This window comes from Pogona vitticeps, chromosome 1 (genome assembly GCF_051106095.1).
Source record: "Pogona vitticeps strain Pit_001003342236 chromosome 1, PviZW2.1, whole genome shotgun sequence".
NCBI classification, from domain to species: Eukaryota; Metazoa; Chordata; class Lepidosauria; order Squamata; family Agamidae; genus Pogona; species Pogona vitticeps.
This window is the reverse complement of record NC_135783.1, coordinates 190,369,640-190,388,961: the sequence shown is the minus strand read 5'-3', so window position 1 is coordinate 190,388,961 and position 19,322 is coordinate 190,369,640. Positions and strand designations below refer to the sequence as shown.

Below are 19,322 nucleotides of genomic sequence, written 5' to 3'. Positions count from 1 at the left end.
TTTTCATGAGCTACATACAGATGTAGTGAATTAAAGGAGGCCAAATCCAAAGAGATTTACCAGGGCAAAACGGAGGGCACTGCTGTCTGCTTGAGTGCAAGAAGCCAACAGTTCTTTCCCCGACTCTTGTAATGAAATTAGCGAAGTACTGACTTACTAGATGTCGAAATTCAACAGACAGACTTCCATTTGTCGATTCGTCCATGTTCATTGCCTTCACATGAGTGCCACAAAGTACAAACCTACGATTGCTAGAAGACACATCCCAATAATGATACACAGTGCCAGGCAAAATAATATGGAGCAATAGGTATCCCTTATCAAGATTACAGCATCATTTTAAGTGTTCTTACCTTATAGCAGAAGCATTTCTAGATTAAAACAACCAGAGAGAGAGAGAGAGAGAGAGAGAGAGAGTTTATTGTTGAACTCTTCATACACACAAAATGCATAATTAAATCAAACATTTTAAAATAAACAAACAATAGTCCTTCAAGTTCCAGAATCTGTTCACCATATGCCTGTAAACCAAAATCTAAAGGAAAATCAACACCATTGGTATTCAGGCATTATCTATTTGATGCATCCAATATTGGCCAAAATGCTGATTTATGCTTTTATAAAGGAAACAGCATAAGACATGACACCAAATTGCCACTAATTTACTAGGTGCTGGTTGCATTTCTATGTGTGTGCTCAATCAGGGGTATACCTAAGAACACAACCACATCTTGTTAATTACCAGCAATCTGCTACCATGTCTTACACCATTTCACTTACCAAGAGGCAAATCAACAGTTGGATTCTGGCCATCATTAACTAGCAAAATTTCCTGCTTTGGATCACTACTATTGCTTTAAGTTTCACCAAGTGGGTTAGATGTATTGACAGTACAGTATTTCTTTATAGGTTGCTTTTTTATGATTAACCTCTGAATTAGCTGTGGTCTTCTAGTATCACTTTGAATAAGAAACGGAGACTCTGTTGAACCATTTCTCTTCTTTCTTCACTGTATCTTTGACCTTCATGTTTCATTAATTTTTTTATAACTCCAACAAAAGTTAGCAACACCATTCTGTGCAAACTCTGTCTTGGGCGAGTGATGGAAGTTTAAGGACACTGTCTAGTTTTAGCTTGAGAAGCCAACAAAAAACTTCCGTGAGTTTCAAGTTCACACAATAAAAAGTCAGACAACCACAAGCAAAATTGCCCAGTGTTTTGTAGAGAAATTATGTCAACACAGAGAAGTGGCAAGTTTTAAACTGCAGTGGAACTGATGATTCAGCCACCTACATTTGTGCATCCCCTCTGTAACTGAATTGCTTCGTTTCTTTTCTCTGATTTTTGCCAGTATTTGTAATCTTTCCTGTACTAACTAAAAAATTAGGCTAAATATCAAAAACACTTTGCAAAATAATTTAAATTCCATATCTGGATAGGAAAGCTTCTCCCTGATTCTGAAACATAACATCTGACATTGCAATTTATTTGAATCTTTCAAACAACAGCAAAATTAACAGAAAGACGTTGACACAATGCACACCTACATTGGGTAAAAATATGTAAAATGTTACGGTATTGAGGCAGGCTGGTTTGTTTATCTTTTCCCACTGATCACATGATGCAAAGGGAAATGAGAATCAGCCTAGAGTTTTCCTCCTCAAATCCATAGTTTTTGCCTTCACTGCTGGGGCTACCACTTTTTTTTAAATGATCCATTTGCATTGAATCAAACATGTGATTGCTAGAACCAATGCAGAAAAGTCCCTCCAGCCAATATTCACTTACAGCTTTTCCTCTCTCTCTTTTGGCAAAGAGAAGCAAAGCTTCTCTCCATCGGCAAGATTTTTTTTTTACAAAAAAAGAACAAGATGAGGAAATGGAGGAAGGAAAATTCTGTTTAAAACTTATTAAGTTTATTTGTAATGACACCATCTGCAGGGCTATAAACTGAGCTGGAAAAAAGGTAAGGCCCTCCTCCTCTGCACCTGTGTGGCCAGTTATTGCCAAGAAACCCAGGAAAACCCAAATTTCCTGGTTTAACCTCACAGCAAGAGAATGTAAGTGAATTCACATTTTCCTCACTGTATAGTCACATTCAGACATAGGTCAAATTATGTCCCTTTCCTGAACCTCAGTTGACAAAATGCAAAGACCAATATATTGTACCATATTGTGACCACAGGTTGACATGGGGGGCTTAGATGCAGAAAATGGATGAGTGGGGAAAGCTGACGTGAGCCTCTGGGAATTTTCTTTTAACATATTACCATCCCTATGAACTCAAGTTTTGGGAATTGTAAGGAGCAGAGATGGGGACAAATCAGTTCTTCCCAAAGCTGCAAAATTCACTGGCACAGCACCACAGGTGCCGTGTGTTTCATTTCCCCACCCCCTGACTGGCTGGCTCACTCACCAGTCACCACACGCCAGCCGGGTCCTCCTCCAGGGCCAGCTGCCCACTACGGGCAGGAGCCCAGGCATGTATGTCTTCCCTGCCTCCTCCAGCAGCTGGCCATTCAGACAAGGAGGCAGGATGGGGAGTCTGCCTGTGTAGCCAAACACTGGCTGGCTACCACAGGAGGCAGGGAAGGGAAGTCTCTGCTCTGTCCAACCCTGGAGGAGGATCTGGCCAGTGAGTGGGCCAGCCAGTCGGGGGGTGGGGAGAGGAAACACGCAGCCCCTATGATGCCATGCTGACAAATTTTGCAGCTTTGTGCCAAATCAATCTGTGCCCATCTCTAGTAAGCAGGTGAAGAGAGAGGAGACAGAGCAATGAGGTGTGGGCCTAGGCACCTTTTTTTTTCTTGAGAAGAACAGAATGTCCTTCTCTGTCTCCCTCCATGATGGTGAGCAGTTAGTAGTATTTCCTTTCATGAGAATTCAAGGCCAACAGCAATCCAAAATGGCCCACATCAGAAGCACTTCTTGTAGAATATGTCATCCAGAAGCAGTGTTGGAGGAAGAGTTTTGGGAACTTTAAAAAGTAAGATACCCCTTTTGGTGTACTGGACAGCGTGATGGATTAGGACTGACCTGGATTCAAATCCCTACTTGGCAAGAGAAATTCACGGGGGGGGGGTGGTACTGGAATTGATAAAACCATTCTTTAAATATCTCAGTTACCTTGAAAGCCCTAGTAGAGTGTTGTAAATCAGTTTCAGCATGACAGCACATAATAGATAACAAGAAGTGTTAAAATATTTACAAGTTGCTTACTTGTCAATGGTAGCTTTTACTCTGATCTGATAATTCAGCTCTGGCAACTTAATAAGCAGCCTAGGAAATAAAAAGTGCACAGGTTTATTGTAGAAAAACCTACTGTATACCTACCATTCATAGCAAATAATACCCACTATGGGAAAATGTCTAGGCAAACTAGCTCTCCTATAATATTCAAAAGCAGGGACATTAGGCACTATCTATAAAATATTAACCAGATCTTTACATGATTGGAGACCATGGTAGCAAATGTGTGAGACTTGCAGATACATTCTAGCGGTAAGAAAAAAAATAAGAAATTAACAATACCGAGGAGAAAATACAAACTGGTAAGAAAGCAAGAATTATGTTATTATTCTCAGAGTTCAGAAAAGTTTGGTTTTTTTTTTAAATTATAGCCATGAAAATCCCCGAACCAGCATGGGCTTTCATTCAAAAACATATCTTTTCCAAGTGAAAAATACTAGGAGACTGGCACAGGCTTAAGAGGCTCACCAAATCAAGTAACCCAATAAAATGAATCAGTTTGCTTGTATACCACATTTCCGTCAACAATACATCCAAAGCAGTTCACAGTAAAACAAAGCATAACATTAACAATCCCTTCTTAAAGGAAAAAAAGGGGGTAGCTTTGTTACAAGTAAATAAAGCATCAAGTGCAACATAAAAGTAACACAGCAAGCAACAAGAACACAAGTAAATAAAGCATGAATATAGCAAAACAGTTAATAAATAATTTCATTAGCAGCATAGACAAACAGTCACGTCATTTGTATCCTGTAAGTGAGATCCTTTACTCACCTAAGTTTAGCAGTGAATTGTATTAATGTTTTAAGAACCAAGGGTCTTTGAGGATGTGTTGGCATGCATGGCTGTCTCTCAACTATAAACGAACTAATAGGAAAGGAAGTAAATAACATTATTAATACCAAACTTATTGCAAAATAGTCTTCTTTAATCTCAGAGACCAATGTCTTCACCATTGGGATTGTACAATTATATTTTGCCCCTTCAATGTGATGATTTTTCAGGCACTTCAGTCACCAAGTCTCCTGAACGGGAGAGGGAGCTTCTCCTCAAATGACACTTAAAAGCTTTAGGTACCTTTGGAAAAGGCTGTAGAGCAAAAGGTTTACTCGTTCCAGCAAGTGAGGTCGTTGCAGTGAAATGGGATCTCCTTCGTAGGTGAGCTTGAACAACAGCTCGTCCAACTTCTCCAATTGCCTTCTTATTTGAAACAGACTCTCGGCCAACAGCGTGAAGCTAAAACGGATACCAGAAAAAGGAAAAGGAAAGGTGATTTGCTCATCTTTAGACAGACAGACAGGTGCAAAGCATCCACCTGCAACATAATGCAGAAATATCTGACAATACAAAATGTGCAGAAACGATCAGCAGAGATGGAATCTGCCTTACTGCTGTACTTCATGGCAGATGCAATTTAGAGAGCAAGTAAACTCGGTATAAACCCCCGCTAATGGCTTCTCAAACAGTCTCATGGCCATCAGAACATTTGACAAAGGGGAGGGGGAGCGAATTTTATTTTAAAGGCCTGATGAAGGGGGTTGGCTTTGCAGGAGCTGAGCAGGAGCTGTTAAGGATAGGACATTTTGGAAGTCACTCCTTCCTAGGGTTGCCATAAATCAGAGGTGCTGTTGATGGTATTTAACAGCAGAGAAGGTAGCATGAAGATTATGGTTCATTGTTGTTGTCTCAGAGATCAGGATAGGGACTTTCAAGTACCTTTCTAAAATGCTTCCCACAGCAAAATAATGATGATGGTGGTGAAAGTGTAAAAAGGGAACAAGAGATAAGGACATACCGGATATACACGAATATACATATCAGGGGAAAAAAACCCAACAAAACAACAGTAGCAGCAGCAGCAGCAACAACAACAATAAAAAGACAAAAGCATGTGGCACTTTTATATTATATTTTACTATTATATTTTAATGTAAACTTTCATGGACACATCCACTTCATCAGATATATGGAAACAGAACAAAAAGGTGGATGATATACATACTGTATATATTATTAGGAAAAGAACAGCATAATTATTATTATGCCAAAAATAGCTTTGCTATCTAATCAAAAGGAATTTCAGAGGAAAATCCAGGGGAAATTCTACATTCGAAAGGCCTTTATGATTAAGATAGTTAAAGATTTCTTGTAGGCTCTTCTTGCTGCACGTTATTCTCCTGTCAGAGAAAGTCTCTGTACGTCTTGCACTGAAAAAGAGCCTGAAAGGAGCAAACTGCATTGCTGTGAGCACCAGAAGGCATTCATTGCAATGCAACTGATGGCAAGGGCTGAACTACTCTTTGTAGTAAAAGAGGAACAGTCCCAGTCAAACAGACTGCATTACAGTATATACACCCTAGAAGCTGAAAGACAACATCCCCAGCTGCTCGGATGAGACTTTTGGTCATGTGTTCTGGATTGGGGGGGGGGGGCACAGCCACCACAGCATCGCTTGTCCTACCTTCCGTGTTTCTTTAGGCAGAAAGCAGGGTGAATGGTTTACCAGTTTTGTAGCTGATCAAGTCCACCGTGCAGCGGTCCACCAATACAGGCAATCTGCTGCCGCCTCTTCCAGTCCAGTAACTCTTCTGTTAGCATGTTATTCACCAAGGCTTCAGCTTCCATTATTATTTGTGCCATTTTACTCAGGACTTCCTACAGCAATCAAGATACACATCACTATGGAGTCAGGAGGCGTCCTGGGGGTGAAGTTTTGTTTGTTTTTGGCCCTATGTTTTCTTAAAAAAAACAAAACTTAAAAGAAAATGTAAGATAAGATAGTTCCCTTAGTTCCATCTCCTACTCCTTCAGCATGAATACCCATGAATACCTATTTCTTTATAAACCAATGGCTTACATTTCCAAGAGCAAAAAAGTACACTTAACGAACCTTCCTCCTGTAGTCTAGCGTATTGAGCATATCCTGTAATATCAGCATCTCTTGTTTCATGGCGTCACTACTGTTGTCATTCTGCTCTAAAAGCAAAAAAGGAAAAATAGTATGTCTACAACGCAGGAAGAAGAAAAGTAACGTCTCTGGACAAAAAGGTATGCAGGACAATTCTGAACAGAACGGTATGCCTTTCTTTCTTTTAAATAAGTGTTTGAATCATTTTTCCAAAAGACTAAAATACATAACTACAAAAAGCAATAGTGCAAAAAAATATTTTATAAGCATGTCTCTCAATATAAACAGCCACAAATGAATGCCACACATTAAAGAAAGGTACTGTAACTATATACAGTATTGGGGGTGGGAAAATGTGTGGCCGCGAGATGCTGTTGTACTGCAACTTCCAGCATCCTTCATCATTGACTGTGCTGGTTGGGGCTGATGGGACTAGTAGTCCAGTAACATCTCAAGACTGCAAGGTCTTAACCCCTTCTGTGTAAAGCATGTGCCTCACTTTGACCAAACTATTTTGGTCCCAGAAGGGATTCAACCCTGAAATTATCAAAATGCACTTTCTTGCATGTTTATTTCTATTACTGTAACAATGTTTGCGTGCAGTTCAATCTGTATCTTAATAGATTTTTTTACAAAAATATGGAGATTTATTACAGCTAGTAAAAAAATGTTATCAGTACAAAAGTTTAACACAAGTTTGAGTGAAAAGGACAGTGTTGGATTTTGGGATGTTCCCTAGGAACCTTTAATTTGTCTGTTACACAGGAGAGTCTTTTTGAGGGGGGGAAAAACCCCTCAGGTTTGTACTTGCAAAACTCAACACAAATTCTACAGAATTTTGGCATAGGTTTTGAAAAGTTACAAACGGTGGAGTTCACGGTGAGCACAGCTAAAGGCGAAAAGCCAGTCTTGGTATTATACAGTACATAGATGACAGGGGGAAAAAAATCAACATTTTTTTATCAAACTAAAATTCATTGGGGAGCTACAGTTGGGAAAGAAGGAGGCATAATCTGCAAGCTTGTTTAACTGTTTCCTTGTGCTATAGCCCTCACATTCAAACTGAGATAGTCGTCCTAATCAGACATGGGGACGAATACAAAAATGAATCAGGATATTCAATGAACATCCCTGATTCATCAGATATTTGTTGCTTTGTATTCTTGGAGTCCAGAGACCCCAACGAATACGAAGCAATGTATATAATCCTTTTATATTTGTCCCTTCATTCCCTATCTCCTTATGCCCCCGCGGATCAGCTGTTCCTCAGAGGCATAAGCGGAGAGGGATTTTCCCTTCAGCAGCTTGCTAAAGCCTGCCAGAAGGAAAACATATCCTCGGGGCAAGGAGGTGGTTTGAATCGAGCCTTCCCCCTCTTTCTAACCCCAGCGGCATAGGAAGAGGGGGAAAGGGATCAAAGCAATCTCCCAGCTCTGCTGCCTTCGCAAAGGCAGTGGGGTTGGGCGATGGCTTCAGTCAGGCTTTCCCCTTCTTACTATGCCATACAGCATGTGGGAGTGGGTTGTTGTTGTTTTTTTTAGCCCCAGGGGTTATCTTCCAAGGTAGATGATGATATTTAAGAGAGGGGTTTTACCAGTTCCACATATGCACACCCACTGTAGCTTCTTCCATGGCCGAGCAGAGATCCGAACTCAGGTCTCCTAAGACACAAGTAATCTTTCTATCCACTACACCAGTGGTCCCCAACCTTTTTTGGAACCGCAGACCTTTTGGAGGGGGTGGGGTCTGTGCGTTGGGAGCACCCCCCATGCTTGTGAGAGGGTGCGGCACATTCATGGGTAGGCATGGCACATTCGTGGATGGGCATGGCTCACCTGCGCATGCATGCATGCAAGCGCGCCACACCCGCCATTCATGTGTCCGGGGGAGGGTCGGGAGATCTGTCTCCGAAGCCCATGGACTGGCACCAGGCCACAGACCAGAGGTTAGGGACCCCTGCTCTACACCACACTGGAAATTAATTATTTCCTAGTGGAATAATTTTTCATCCAGAATCACCTCCAACCCAGCTATTTTCCCATCAGAAATGGAGATATAATGTATAAAAACAACATTTATCACAACTAAGTTGCACAAAAAGCTGTGGAGTTGATTTGCTTTAACCAATTGCTTTCAACTGTAAGGGGACATGGAATTGCAGCTGCGACCAAATTTATCTAGGCTGTCTCCACTCATTATGAATACATCTACACTTTGATTTTACACACACTCAGGATGAAATTAGACAATACTTTTAGCAGTCATCATTGTAAGTATGGTTCCATTGGGTGTGGAAAGATGTCAGCCTGCCCTAGCATTCATTTTCACCCCACTATATCTTGAAAGATACAGGATGGGGTGAAAGCAAATGCTAGAGTAGGCTAACATTTGCAAGATATAGGGTCAGAGAAAGTCACATTGTGGGAGAAATAAGCTATCAGTTCTGAAATGAAAGATGGGCAACTGGTCTCATTTGATCCTTACTTAGGAATTCGACAAAACATCCTTTCAAGAAAATATACATGAGTACAACTCTCTTTTAATTTAACCAAGTGCCCTCTTTTGACCCCAAAATAAACAACTACTGTAGCCTTTTTTCCCCTAGACCACTGGAGGCAAACCTTTTTCGGCTCGAGTGCCCAAAATGAGGGGGTGGGGAAGAAACCAGTGGCTGCTGTGCCGCCCGGAAGACCAGAACTGGAACAGGAAGTGGCAGTTTCAGGGGGAATCATGGGGATGGACAGGAATCATGGGGACGGACAGGAAGTTAAAGGGCGAATCATAGGAACAGACAGGAAGTTAAAGGGCGAATCATGGGGACAGACAGGAAGTTAAAGGGGGAATCACGGGGACAGACAGGAAGTTAAAGGCCCCAGAACAGGAAGAGAAAGGGGAAATCCCAGCTGCAGCCACTTCAAAAGGTCTGCTGCGTGCCAGAAGAAAGGGCTTCGCGTGCCAGCCGTGGCACACATGCCATAGGTTCGCCATCACTGCCCTAGACCTTTCGCAGCATCAGCTATTTCTGCTGCACTGGTTTTATAAACTCAAGTTTATATTCATGCAAAATCAGAATCAACATTTCTCATTCAAAGCATTTTATGGAAAAGCTTACCTAGGCTTTGTATTGTTTTATATCTGAAGTCAAACTCCTCTTGTAAATCTTCTAAATATTTGACATCTTGCTCAGTCATCTGTTTCACAAAACAGAAGTTATTTTATGGCAAGTGAACCTAATATTATTCCCAATGTTTGGGAAGCCACAGTAACAATTAAACATAATAGATTCAATACTCTTGTTTGTGTATAGCGGTACAGATATCATGGTGAAATTCTTACTTCACCACTCCAGAGGCCTTTAGTTACTTTATATAAACTTATGTATTTATTAGTCTTCATCAAAGATTAAAGAGTTCTAAAAGAAAAAAAAACCCTTACCCTAAAATTCAGATGTTTAAAAATGAAAAGCCACATTCTGAGACGGATTTTGAAAACGGATTGTTGAGCTCTGCTGCTTTTAAATGTGTTATTAGTATTGATTTTGTTTACCATGTTTTATTTTAACGCTTGTTTCATTTTTAAAAAATATTTGTATACTTACTGTTTTTAGCTTTTAAATATTGTCTTTTTAATTATGTAAGCTACCTTGGGTCCTTTTAAGGAGAAAGGCAGGGTAAAAATATTTTAAATAAAATAAATAAATACTTTTAGAATTAAAGGGAAACAAGAGAAATAAAAAGAATGGATAGGTTACAAATTAGCTTTGTGATTTAGTCACTGGCAGGTAAGAACAAGCTTTGTTTTCAAGGATGATGGCTCACCCACAAAGGTCTGCTTCAAGTGTTTCTCAGGAATATGAATGGATTCCCGCTTCTAAGGACATGCTACCATTAATGGACAGTTTTGCCTTGACACAACATGGTTACTATGATAAGGCACAACAGGGAATTATTGCTACTGAAAACAAGTGAGGGAAAAGGTCCATGGGGCTCCTGGGGTGGTGGGCAAATGGACTATACTGCACCACTTCAGTTTGCACATGAGGGAAGCTACATGCTCTTCTATACGAATGCCACCAAAACAGAAAGATGGCAATGCTTGCAAACAACTGTAATAAGATCTTTCACCCTGGATCTATTCATTTTCTGTTCGTAAGATGTGTTTCTTTACTGTGATACTGTGCCCACTTGCAAGTCCAAAGCAGTACAACATGTTATACCATCTCATTGAGCACATTAATAATCTTTGAACTGCAGAACTGGAAGGGGCCCTATGGACCATTGAGTTCACCCCCTGTCAAGGAAGGCCCAGAGGGGAATCAAGCTCCCAACCTCTGGCTCTGCAGCCAGAGACCTAAACCACCACACTGTCCCACTATGGAGGCAGAAACAGCCCCAGGCTTTGACTACACAGTCAAATGCCATAGGACTTGCTCAGGTTACAAAATGAATGAATTTGGTAGGTTGTTTTTACTGATCACATGATGCAATAGCCAATTCGAATGAGTCCAGCCTTTTTCTGCCACTGGGGAGTTCTAGTTTTTTCAAGCTAGATGATTCAAACACTCTTCTCTGTGTGATCAAGTCTTTCATCCTGCAGGACAAGGCAGCATATCTGTGGGTGGTGGTGTGGAATGCAGCAATTGGAGTGTGATGTTTAGGCACTGTGACATCTGTCGCCATTTTTTGAAAAAAACGAGTTCAGCACTGAATCACTGCATTACTATACAGTGGTACCTCGACTTATGAACTTCTCCAGTTGCGAAAGTTTCAAGGTACGAATGGCTCAGGTCGCAAAATGTTGCTTCGACTAGCAAACGGAGCCTCGACTTGCGAATGAAATAAAGGCAGGGGAAAAGGGTGGGAAATTCAAATTTCCCACCTATTTTCATTCCATTCAAACCATTGGTGGCGAAGAGGCTGCTCTTTCGCCCCAATGGTTAGGAAAAGGAACTCCCCAGGAAGTCTTCGATGGCGGCGGGGAAGCCCTGGGAGACCTTTCAGGGCTTCCCCGCCACCGTCGGAGACCTCCTGGGGGTCCCCCGCCGCTGCGGTCACCCAGCACCGGGAGACTTGAGCTGGCTGGGTGCTTGGCCGCTCGCCCCCAGGTGCAATGGAGCGCCAGGAGGCTTCGGACTGGTAAGTCCTTTTTAAAACACTGTTCTGGGTGGGTTTTTGGAGGGTGGATTTTGACTGAGGGGTTATGTTTCTCTGCTGTGTTGTTTTTGGATTTGTGGGGGGGGGGTGTTTTTGTTTTTGCAGTCCCAGCGTGGGACTTGCTCTGTTTATTTTTATTTGTATTTTTTTGAAATGCTGGAACGAATTAATCCCATTCCCATGCATTTCAATGGGAAATGGTACTTCGACTTACAAATGTTTCGACTTATGAATGTCGTTCCAATACGGATTAAGTTTGTAAGTCAAGGTACCACTGTAGTAGTTTAGTGCTATATTACCTCTACAGGACTTTTTTTTAAAAAATGTGGAACCTAAAAGGTTCAGCAGAGGTGGAAAAGGAAAAGGGCTAAGGGATGAAAAGGGGATTGCACCTTGAGAAGCCAAGGAGGACAATGGATCTGAATCGATCCACAACCACTCTGTGACCACTCAAAGCAAATGGAAGCAGAAGATGGGCTGTGAATTGAATCGCAACACAACCGAATTGCTCCAGTTTGGCTTGTCAGTACAGCCGTAGCCTTAGTCTACCAGCAGAGTTCTGACAGACAAAATATATCAGTTCCTCTTTCGAGGATTACTGTCCTTTGGTGCCCATGTGGAAATCGCAGGAACTTGCCTGCGCACTATTCTTAATTGCAGACCCCTTGTGCTCAATGCTTCTTTGTCTTTCTGAACCCAGGTTGTTCTGTAATGACTTCTCTAGCGGCCCCTAAAGCAAGAAAAAAAGGGAGAGAAAGACAATTTACAAATGAGCTCTGGAACCCTATCCCTTTCAACACTGAATACGCAGCCACAGGGAAGTAAAAGTAAGCCGGTCTAGGACTACATTCTTTGGCTTGATAGCTTTCTTTTCCGAAGATGGCTTCCGAATGGAATGTTTTTATTCATGACAAGTACTCCACACATCACTTCTGGAGGGAAATCTTTTAACATGGAAGGATAGACCCAGCTACGGTCTAAATCCTCTCTGAACTGATTTCTCAGATGGCATGCCTGGTTTGACCAGTGGTATCTGCCCTTTGGATGATACAGTTCTCCAAGTGTAAATAGAGCAACATCAGAAGATATTCTTAGCCTCTCACATTAGATGTAAAAACCCAAAACTCATGTTATAAAGGAATTTAAATCTTCATACAAGACCATATTTGTTTACAGAACCTATCCATGTATGTCTGAAGGAAAGGCTTCGCCCAGAACTCTGGTTGAACGTTCATCCTGCTACTGATAACTGCTATACTATTACTTATCCTTGTGGACATTTCCCTAGTGTCTTGCGTCAAGTGTTTGTGGTGCTTAAGCAAGTTTGCGTGTAGGCAGAGGGTTAGTATACAATTTAAGATCATCTTCAGTTTTCATTTCCAGCTGTGTACAGCTATGACAGGAACAGGAGCCCTAGGAGAAGAAAAGGTGGTAGAGCTCTACACAGAAATGTTAAAGTTTAAGATTACTATCTTTATCTAGAAGTAATTTCTGTGAATGTTTAAAGCAACTGACAGTCTTTACACAATGGGTATTTTAGCTTCTCACACCGGATCAATCAATGCATTAGATTATGTTGGTCTCCCTCTGCCGCCCTCAGAATATGCACACATAATGCATCTGGACTTTACAAAGCCAAGGGCCCTAACTATCCCTCTAAGGGACTAACCCAACTTCTGGAATGTGTCCACACATCCCTTGTTCTGTCCTCCTGAGGTGGGGTAGTTCCAGGGCCAGCAAAGAAAAGCTTACCAGGAATGTCTGCTGTGTGAGAAATCTATGGGCTTTTCTCATTCCTTACACTTCACATGGCAGTAAGCTGCATGTGAGAGGTGAGGATGGAGTAAACCTCTAATCTGACACGGGTGTGTGAGAATGGGTTTTCCAACATTCACAGAACCGTTTTCTTCTCTCACTTAAAACAAGGGTAAGCCAGAACGGGAAAGTAAAATCATAGGTGAGATTTTCCAGCTTTGCAACATAAAATTTAAATGCTGATTAAATATAAATGAGTCTTCCCTTTTATCTAAATGTAATTTAATTACAGTTTTTACCTTGTGAGCAATATGGCCACTCTTCCCTAGCTTGTCAGTCTACATTTGATTCACATCTATGGATAAGGATAAAAAAAACCACTCCACTCCAAACTTCTCACCCAATTAGTAAGTACTGTTGAATGTATTGAACTTACCGTAATTCTGTTTTTATGTGCCGTCAAGTCACAGTGACTCACAGCAACAGTTATATTGTTTTCAAGGTATGTAAGATATTTAAGCAATAGTTTTACCGCACTAATCCCCTGTGGGTTTCCGTGGCCAACAGGGATTTCAACCCAGGCCTCCTGAATCCATCACTCTGTCCACTACACCAGTGGTTCTTAACCTTTGTTACTCGGATGCTTTTGAACTGCAACTCCCAGAAACCCCAGCCAGCACAGTTGGTGGTGAAGGCTTCTGGGAGTTGCAGTCCAAAAACACCTGAGTAACCCAAGGTTAAGAACCAGTGCACTACTGTACACCACACTGGATCTCACCATGATTCTACACTAGTTACAGTACCTATTGTGGAATTAAATGTTTTAAAGATACGTCAGTTAATGTAGGCTGCTTCTAAAGTCAACATTACCTTTTTCAGAATGCAGTTCCCAGAACTGCCCAGCCAACATAATCCAAAAAAGTAACCGTTTCAAACTTTGCCTAAAGCTGGTGCAGAACTGGTTCTTGCAAGTTATACCAATCCAACATGCTGCAGGTTAAGGGAGGAATCTATAGAGTGGAGTGCTCAGTAGCAATGATTCTTGCTGGGACAACAGGGCTGCAGATTAAGTACATTAAAATTGTCATTCTCTCCATTTGTGAACACAGGAGGGTACAAAATTTGCCTACAGTCTTGGCTCAAGTACAGGCTCAAAGGTCCTAGGACTGAAACCAGCACAAAGTTGTGTGGGCTCAGACCCACTGACATCAGTGTTGTTACATGTGCACAGGTGCTCTGGATTCCAGTTTTTTTGTTTCAGCAAATATGATAATCAAATAAAAAACAGAGTTACCTGTACGGGCATGCTGGCTGAAGCCAACACTCTTCTTTCTTCTCTTAAACAGTTTGAAATAACCACTGCTATGTGCACAGGGTTACTTTGATATTTTGCCTGAAGGAGGAAGAAAACCCAAATATGCAAGCATGACAAACAGTCCAGTCTGAGCTGATATATAACACTGCCTGAAAATAATGTAATGTCTAAGAGATTTTGCTGGATCAAAGGGTAACATAATTATTAAACATAAATAAATATCTCCATAGCCAGGATGAAAAAATCTCTTAAGGATTCTATAATCCTGAGGTCACAGAGATTCAGGGCCATTCTTGGCTCCAGAGATCACTCAGTTCTTCCAAAAACAAACAAAAAACCCTGGTTTATCAATGTAGGATACTGTACTTCTGTGCCCATGATTCAAAATGCCAGAAAATGGCCCAATAATCGCTGCACAATATTGTGCCCGTGTTTCCCCCCGGAGGAAAAAGGATGCCAAGGTCTCCATAGCAATGGCCAGGTGGCATGTTGACAACATGGGCAGCAGTCCAGATGGTCTGCAGGACGCCCTCTTGTGCTCACTGCCATCCACAAAGTGATACCACCCAAGGGGAAATCCCAGAAGCTCGCTCCTTTTAAAAAATCTTTTAACCACTTCTTACCCAAACACAAAGTAATTGTCAGGGCTGTTTTTTGACAAGTCTCACTTTTCTCCTTCTCCATATTTGCTCTTCCACAACCCTGTTTCTCACCCCTTTCTTTCAGGGAGTTCATTTGTAAGTAGGAAGACCTCAGTCCCAACATTTGTCTCAACCCACAAAAGTGACTCTGAGCATGCACTGAATGCAACCTTCATTACTAAAATAACCCTAAGCTGCCTCAATTAAGAATAAAAGTTCTGGGCCCTGGCTGCTGTTAAGTGGAATGACAAAATGAAGTTCAATATTGAAGAAGAGAGAGTAGGGCCCCACACCTATTGTCTAGCCATTGTTTCTCTCTACCTGTGAAATGGCAAGGGTGGGGAAAAACAGCATCAAATCGGGAAGACATTAAGAGGGGATGAGATGTCCTGCATGGCACAAAAGACTTCAATAGATTTAGGTCATTCATCCTTCATAAATTGATCTTAGAACTGCAGAGCTGGAAGGAACCCTGAGGGGTCATCGCGTCCAGGCCCTGCCAAGGAAGCACAGATGGGGGGGGGAATCGAACTCCTAACTTCTGGCTCCGAAGCCTGAGAATTAACCACAGAGCTATCCAGCAATTTATTTGTAAAACTCTAAAAACAAACAAATGTGCAGGACATTCAAGCTTCTCTTGTACGAAACTTTTGCTCCTGTTTGAGAGAATTTGTTCACCGTGAGACAGTGTGACGTTCTGGAATGTTAGGTGTTTCATTTAACTTTTTTTTTTTAAATGCTCTGCACATGAAGGGAGGGACCTACACCAACACACATTCATTACATGCTGAAATCTCTTAAAGTATTTTTTATTCAGCACCAATCTTTTGTCCTTCTTTCCTGCCTCCTCTCACCGAGTCTGTTCAGCTTCCTGAGTCTTGGATCCACTCTATGGAGGGGTATTAGGGTGGGCGATTTATACAGCATAAAAAAACAGAGGACATGCATCCCACACACACAAAAAGCAAGGGAGACACAAGTTTCCATAAGACTGCATATACTGATTCTTATATATTAAGGTAAACATTTTTATCTCAAAGGAAAAAGAATATGTAGAGGGGTGGCCGCATCTAGAATATTGCTTCTGATCCAAATCAGGGGTCCTGCACTAATTTTCTCCCCAAATCCCCAGACACACAATAATCATATACTGTCAAGGCAATTTTGACTTACAACAGCCCATTTCAGGATTTTTCAGGTAAAGAATATGCAGAACTGGTTTACCCTTCCCTTCTTCTGGGGGCACCCTAGGACACACTATCTCATCCTAAATATGCTTTATAGCATAACATGGAGGGCAACACAGGGCCCCATCACGATCAATGGTTATGTTCTGGTTCAGAGCCCCCCCCCCAAGGCTGCTTTTTCTTTAAAATGAAAGTGGCTACTGCTCTAGGACCTAGAGAAAATTTCCTTTTGGGGACTATAGCTCCCAGAATTCCCAATGCCATGCTGGCTTGCGGATTCTGGGTGCTATCATCCTGAAGAAATAACTTCCCCAAGCTTTTGCTCAGTTTAAACACGCTTTTAAGAAGAAGAAATAAAGTATAGCTGACCCCACTCTATCTACGCTGATAAGCCACAACATTAAAACCACCCACCTAATATTGTGTAGATCCCCCCCTTGTGCTGCCAAAACAGCTCTGATACATCGAGGCATGGACTCCACAAGACCTCTGAACGTGTCCTGTGGTATCTGGCACCAAGCCATTAGCAGCAGATCTTTTTAAGTCCTGCAAGTTGGGTGGTGGGGCCTCTGTGGATCGGACTTGGGGTTCCAGCGCATCCCATAGATGTTCAATCAGATTGAGATCTGGGGGAATTTGGAGGCCAAGGCCTTGCACTTTTTGTCATGCTCCTCAAACCATTCCTGAACATGTTTTACGGTGTGGCAGGGTGCATTATCCTGCTGAAAGAGGCCACTGCCATCAGGGAACACCATTGCCATGAAGGGGTGCACATGGTCTGCAACAATCTCTAGGTAGGTCATACATATCAAAGTAACATCCACATGAATGCCAGGACCCGAGGTTTCCCAGGAGAACACTGTCCAGAGGAGAACCCCTTGACAGGTACCATGGTAATCAATCCTATCCACTTCACCCGTCAGTGATTTTAATGTTGTGCGTGTTTTAGGCCACAGACTTTAATGGCCCATAACTTAATTCCACATTCTACACAGGACTGAATTCTTCCTTTTGATAGCTGCAGTAGCTATTTTCCCTTTGCTCTTTGTTGGCAGGAAGTAAAACAAAGCCCATAAATGCAGCTGACGCCTTTTATTTGGGTCTGCTTTTCCTCACAGGCCCCTAATTTGTGGCTAGAGGGGTGTCCCTCGGCGTTCCATCTCAGAGGGCAAAATGTCTTGACCCACCACTGTAAGGGTTTGGCAGTAAAAGCCTGAAAAACTATCTGAGATAAAGTTAGCGTTGTTGAAAGCTACTCGCGTATACTGTATCTGGAATTTATTTTAAATCTAGGTCAGCAAGAGGAAGTATTTTTAAAACCTCAAATGCAGTTCTAGCATTGCTTTCAAGCCGCAGGTGTTGTTGATTCCCACGCCTCACCCATCCACTTCCTCAACAGTGCTAAGACTTTTGTTGCCATGATGGTCTTGCATAAGAAGAAACCCTCCCTCTGTAAGCACAGCAAATGTATTTTACCATCCCAGTTTACGGAGAGGAGTTTGAAACCTCATGTACAGTCTTCTTCCAGCTCTCAGAGGACCCCGTTCTATACACTACAGGAAAAAACTGGGAGGGACTGAAAGGTGCCCTCGTAATCTTTGTGGGGTGACACAAAGATCTGTGTTCTAGATATTTACACTAAATGTTACCTGCAGTCACATTTCATTTCACACCCTTTTTTTTCTCTTTCCAAACGATGAAAAGCAGTAACAGGAAGTGCCAGCAGCTCCTAAGTTTGAGTGGCGGTGGAGGGGGGGGATTGTTGCTGAAACTCTGCAGCTTGCCCAAAGCTACCCAGACTGGTTTTTCTGGAATGCACAGTGGGGGGAACTGGACTCCCAATCTTTGGCTCCGCAGCCAGAGGCCAGCCAGCTACTCCACAAGTGAAGGTGCACATGCAGGAACGGGGAGAGGGCAGTGAGTAGCATCCGTCTCACCTGAAGAACCTTCCTGATTCTTTTCAGATTGTGTACCAAAAGGAGATTCTTCTCTTGGGAAACTCGGTCTAAATGCTCATCCAGCTTTATTAGTAAGTTTTGCAAAAGAATGGCTGCCATGGGTTCGTTGTTATATGCAGATTCCCTGTGCAACACAAGATTTGTGTTATAAAAACAAAAACAGATGCATGGAAAAAGGAAACAGTGGTCGTTAAAGCTTTCAAAACTGCTTCTTCAAGAGAAAGACAAGGCCTTAGATTGAAGGATTTGGAAAGAATACGTTTTGCATTTTCTTCATTTTAAGACTGCAATTCTACCCACACGGAATATGACTAGCCAAACATTAAGTAAACATATGAGTAAGTTGAAGGGGCCAACAGAAAGGTGTTTATGTTTTTTAAAACTTTTATCAGCTTTTTGAAACACCTTTGTTTTTCGGCCTCGCTTACTGCTTTTGTTCTGAAATTCCATTGGACAGTTTATTATCAAGGTATTTGATCCCTGTAGCATTGGTTCCAAATAAGGCAAACCCATTCAAATTTATCAATTCATTGTTTAACACATTTATATCCCGCCATTTGCCTAACTAAACGACTGGGTCCTACATCAAACTAAGCCTGAAGTATCTTTGGAGGCAAATATGGTGAAATTGAGACTGTCCTACTGGCACTCCATCCGCATCCACTTCTGCAGAGTCAAAACACACGCAGCCTTTGAGCTTACCAGTCCTGGCCTTCAATCCAATGTGCTAACAGGTGTCGTACTTCCATGGGAAATTTGTCATCGTAGATCTGATCTATTTGTTCCAGGTATTTTACTTCCAATTGCTGGACTTGATTCCACTGAGACATACTAAAAATAAATAAATAATAAATGTTATCCTGCAGAATGTATGATGTTCACTGTCCTTCAGTCTCTAGACTGCACTTGCAGATTTAGAATGAACAATGGTTTTCTGTAACAGTGATTCCCAACCTTGGGCAAGCCAGGTGTTCTTCGACTGCAGCTCCCAGAAACCTCGGCCAGCACAGCTGGTGGTGAAGGCTTCTGGGAACTGTAGTCTAAGAACATCTGGCTTACTCAAGGTTGGGAAACACTTGCTCCATACAACGTATATATTTTTAGATTGGCAGCCCAGAAATACATTATTTAGGCTTCATTTCCATTCTGGATGGAG

General features: G+C 41.9%; 1 protein-coding gene across 1 annotated transcript in view; it reads right to left on the bottom strand.

The window, feature by feature from the left end:
- STAT4 (signal transducer and activator of transcription 4) overlaps positions 1–19,322 on the bottom strand; it is a 52,019-nt gene that overhangs the window by 18,867 nt on the left and 13,830 nt on the right. Inside the window, exons 2-13 of the mRNA XM_072979702.2 lie at positions 18,869–18,997; positions 18,146–18,290; positions 14,360–14,458; positions 11,948–12,040; positions 9,270–9,348; positions 6,140–6,225; positions 5,753–5,904; positions 4,327–4,485; positions 4,024–4,116; positions 3,220–3,279; positions 354–371; positions 158–251 (exon numbers count right to left, since the gene is read on the bottom strand). Of these exons, the coding sequence (XP_072835803.2) occupies positions 158–251; positions 354–371; positions 3,220–3,279; positions 4,024–4,116; positions 4,327–4,485; positions 5,753–5,904; positions 6,140–6,225; positions 9,270–9,348; positions 11,948–12,040; positions 14,360–14,458; positions 18,146–18,290; positions 18,869–18,996 (1,206 nt within the window). The 5' untranslated portion in view covers position 18,997. The remainder of the gene's footprint in view (positions 1–157; positions 252–353; positions 372–3,219; positions 3,280–4,023; positions 4,117–4,326; positions 4,486–5,752; positions 5,905–6,139; positions 6,226–9,269; positions 9,349–11,947; positions 12,041–14,359; positions 14,459–18,145; positions 18,291–18,868; positions 18,998–19,322) is intronic.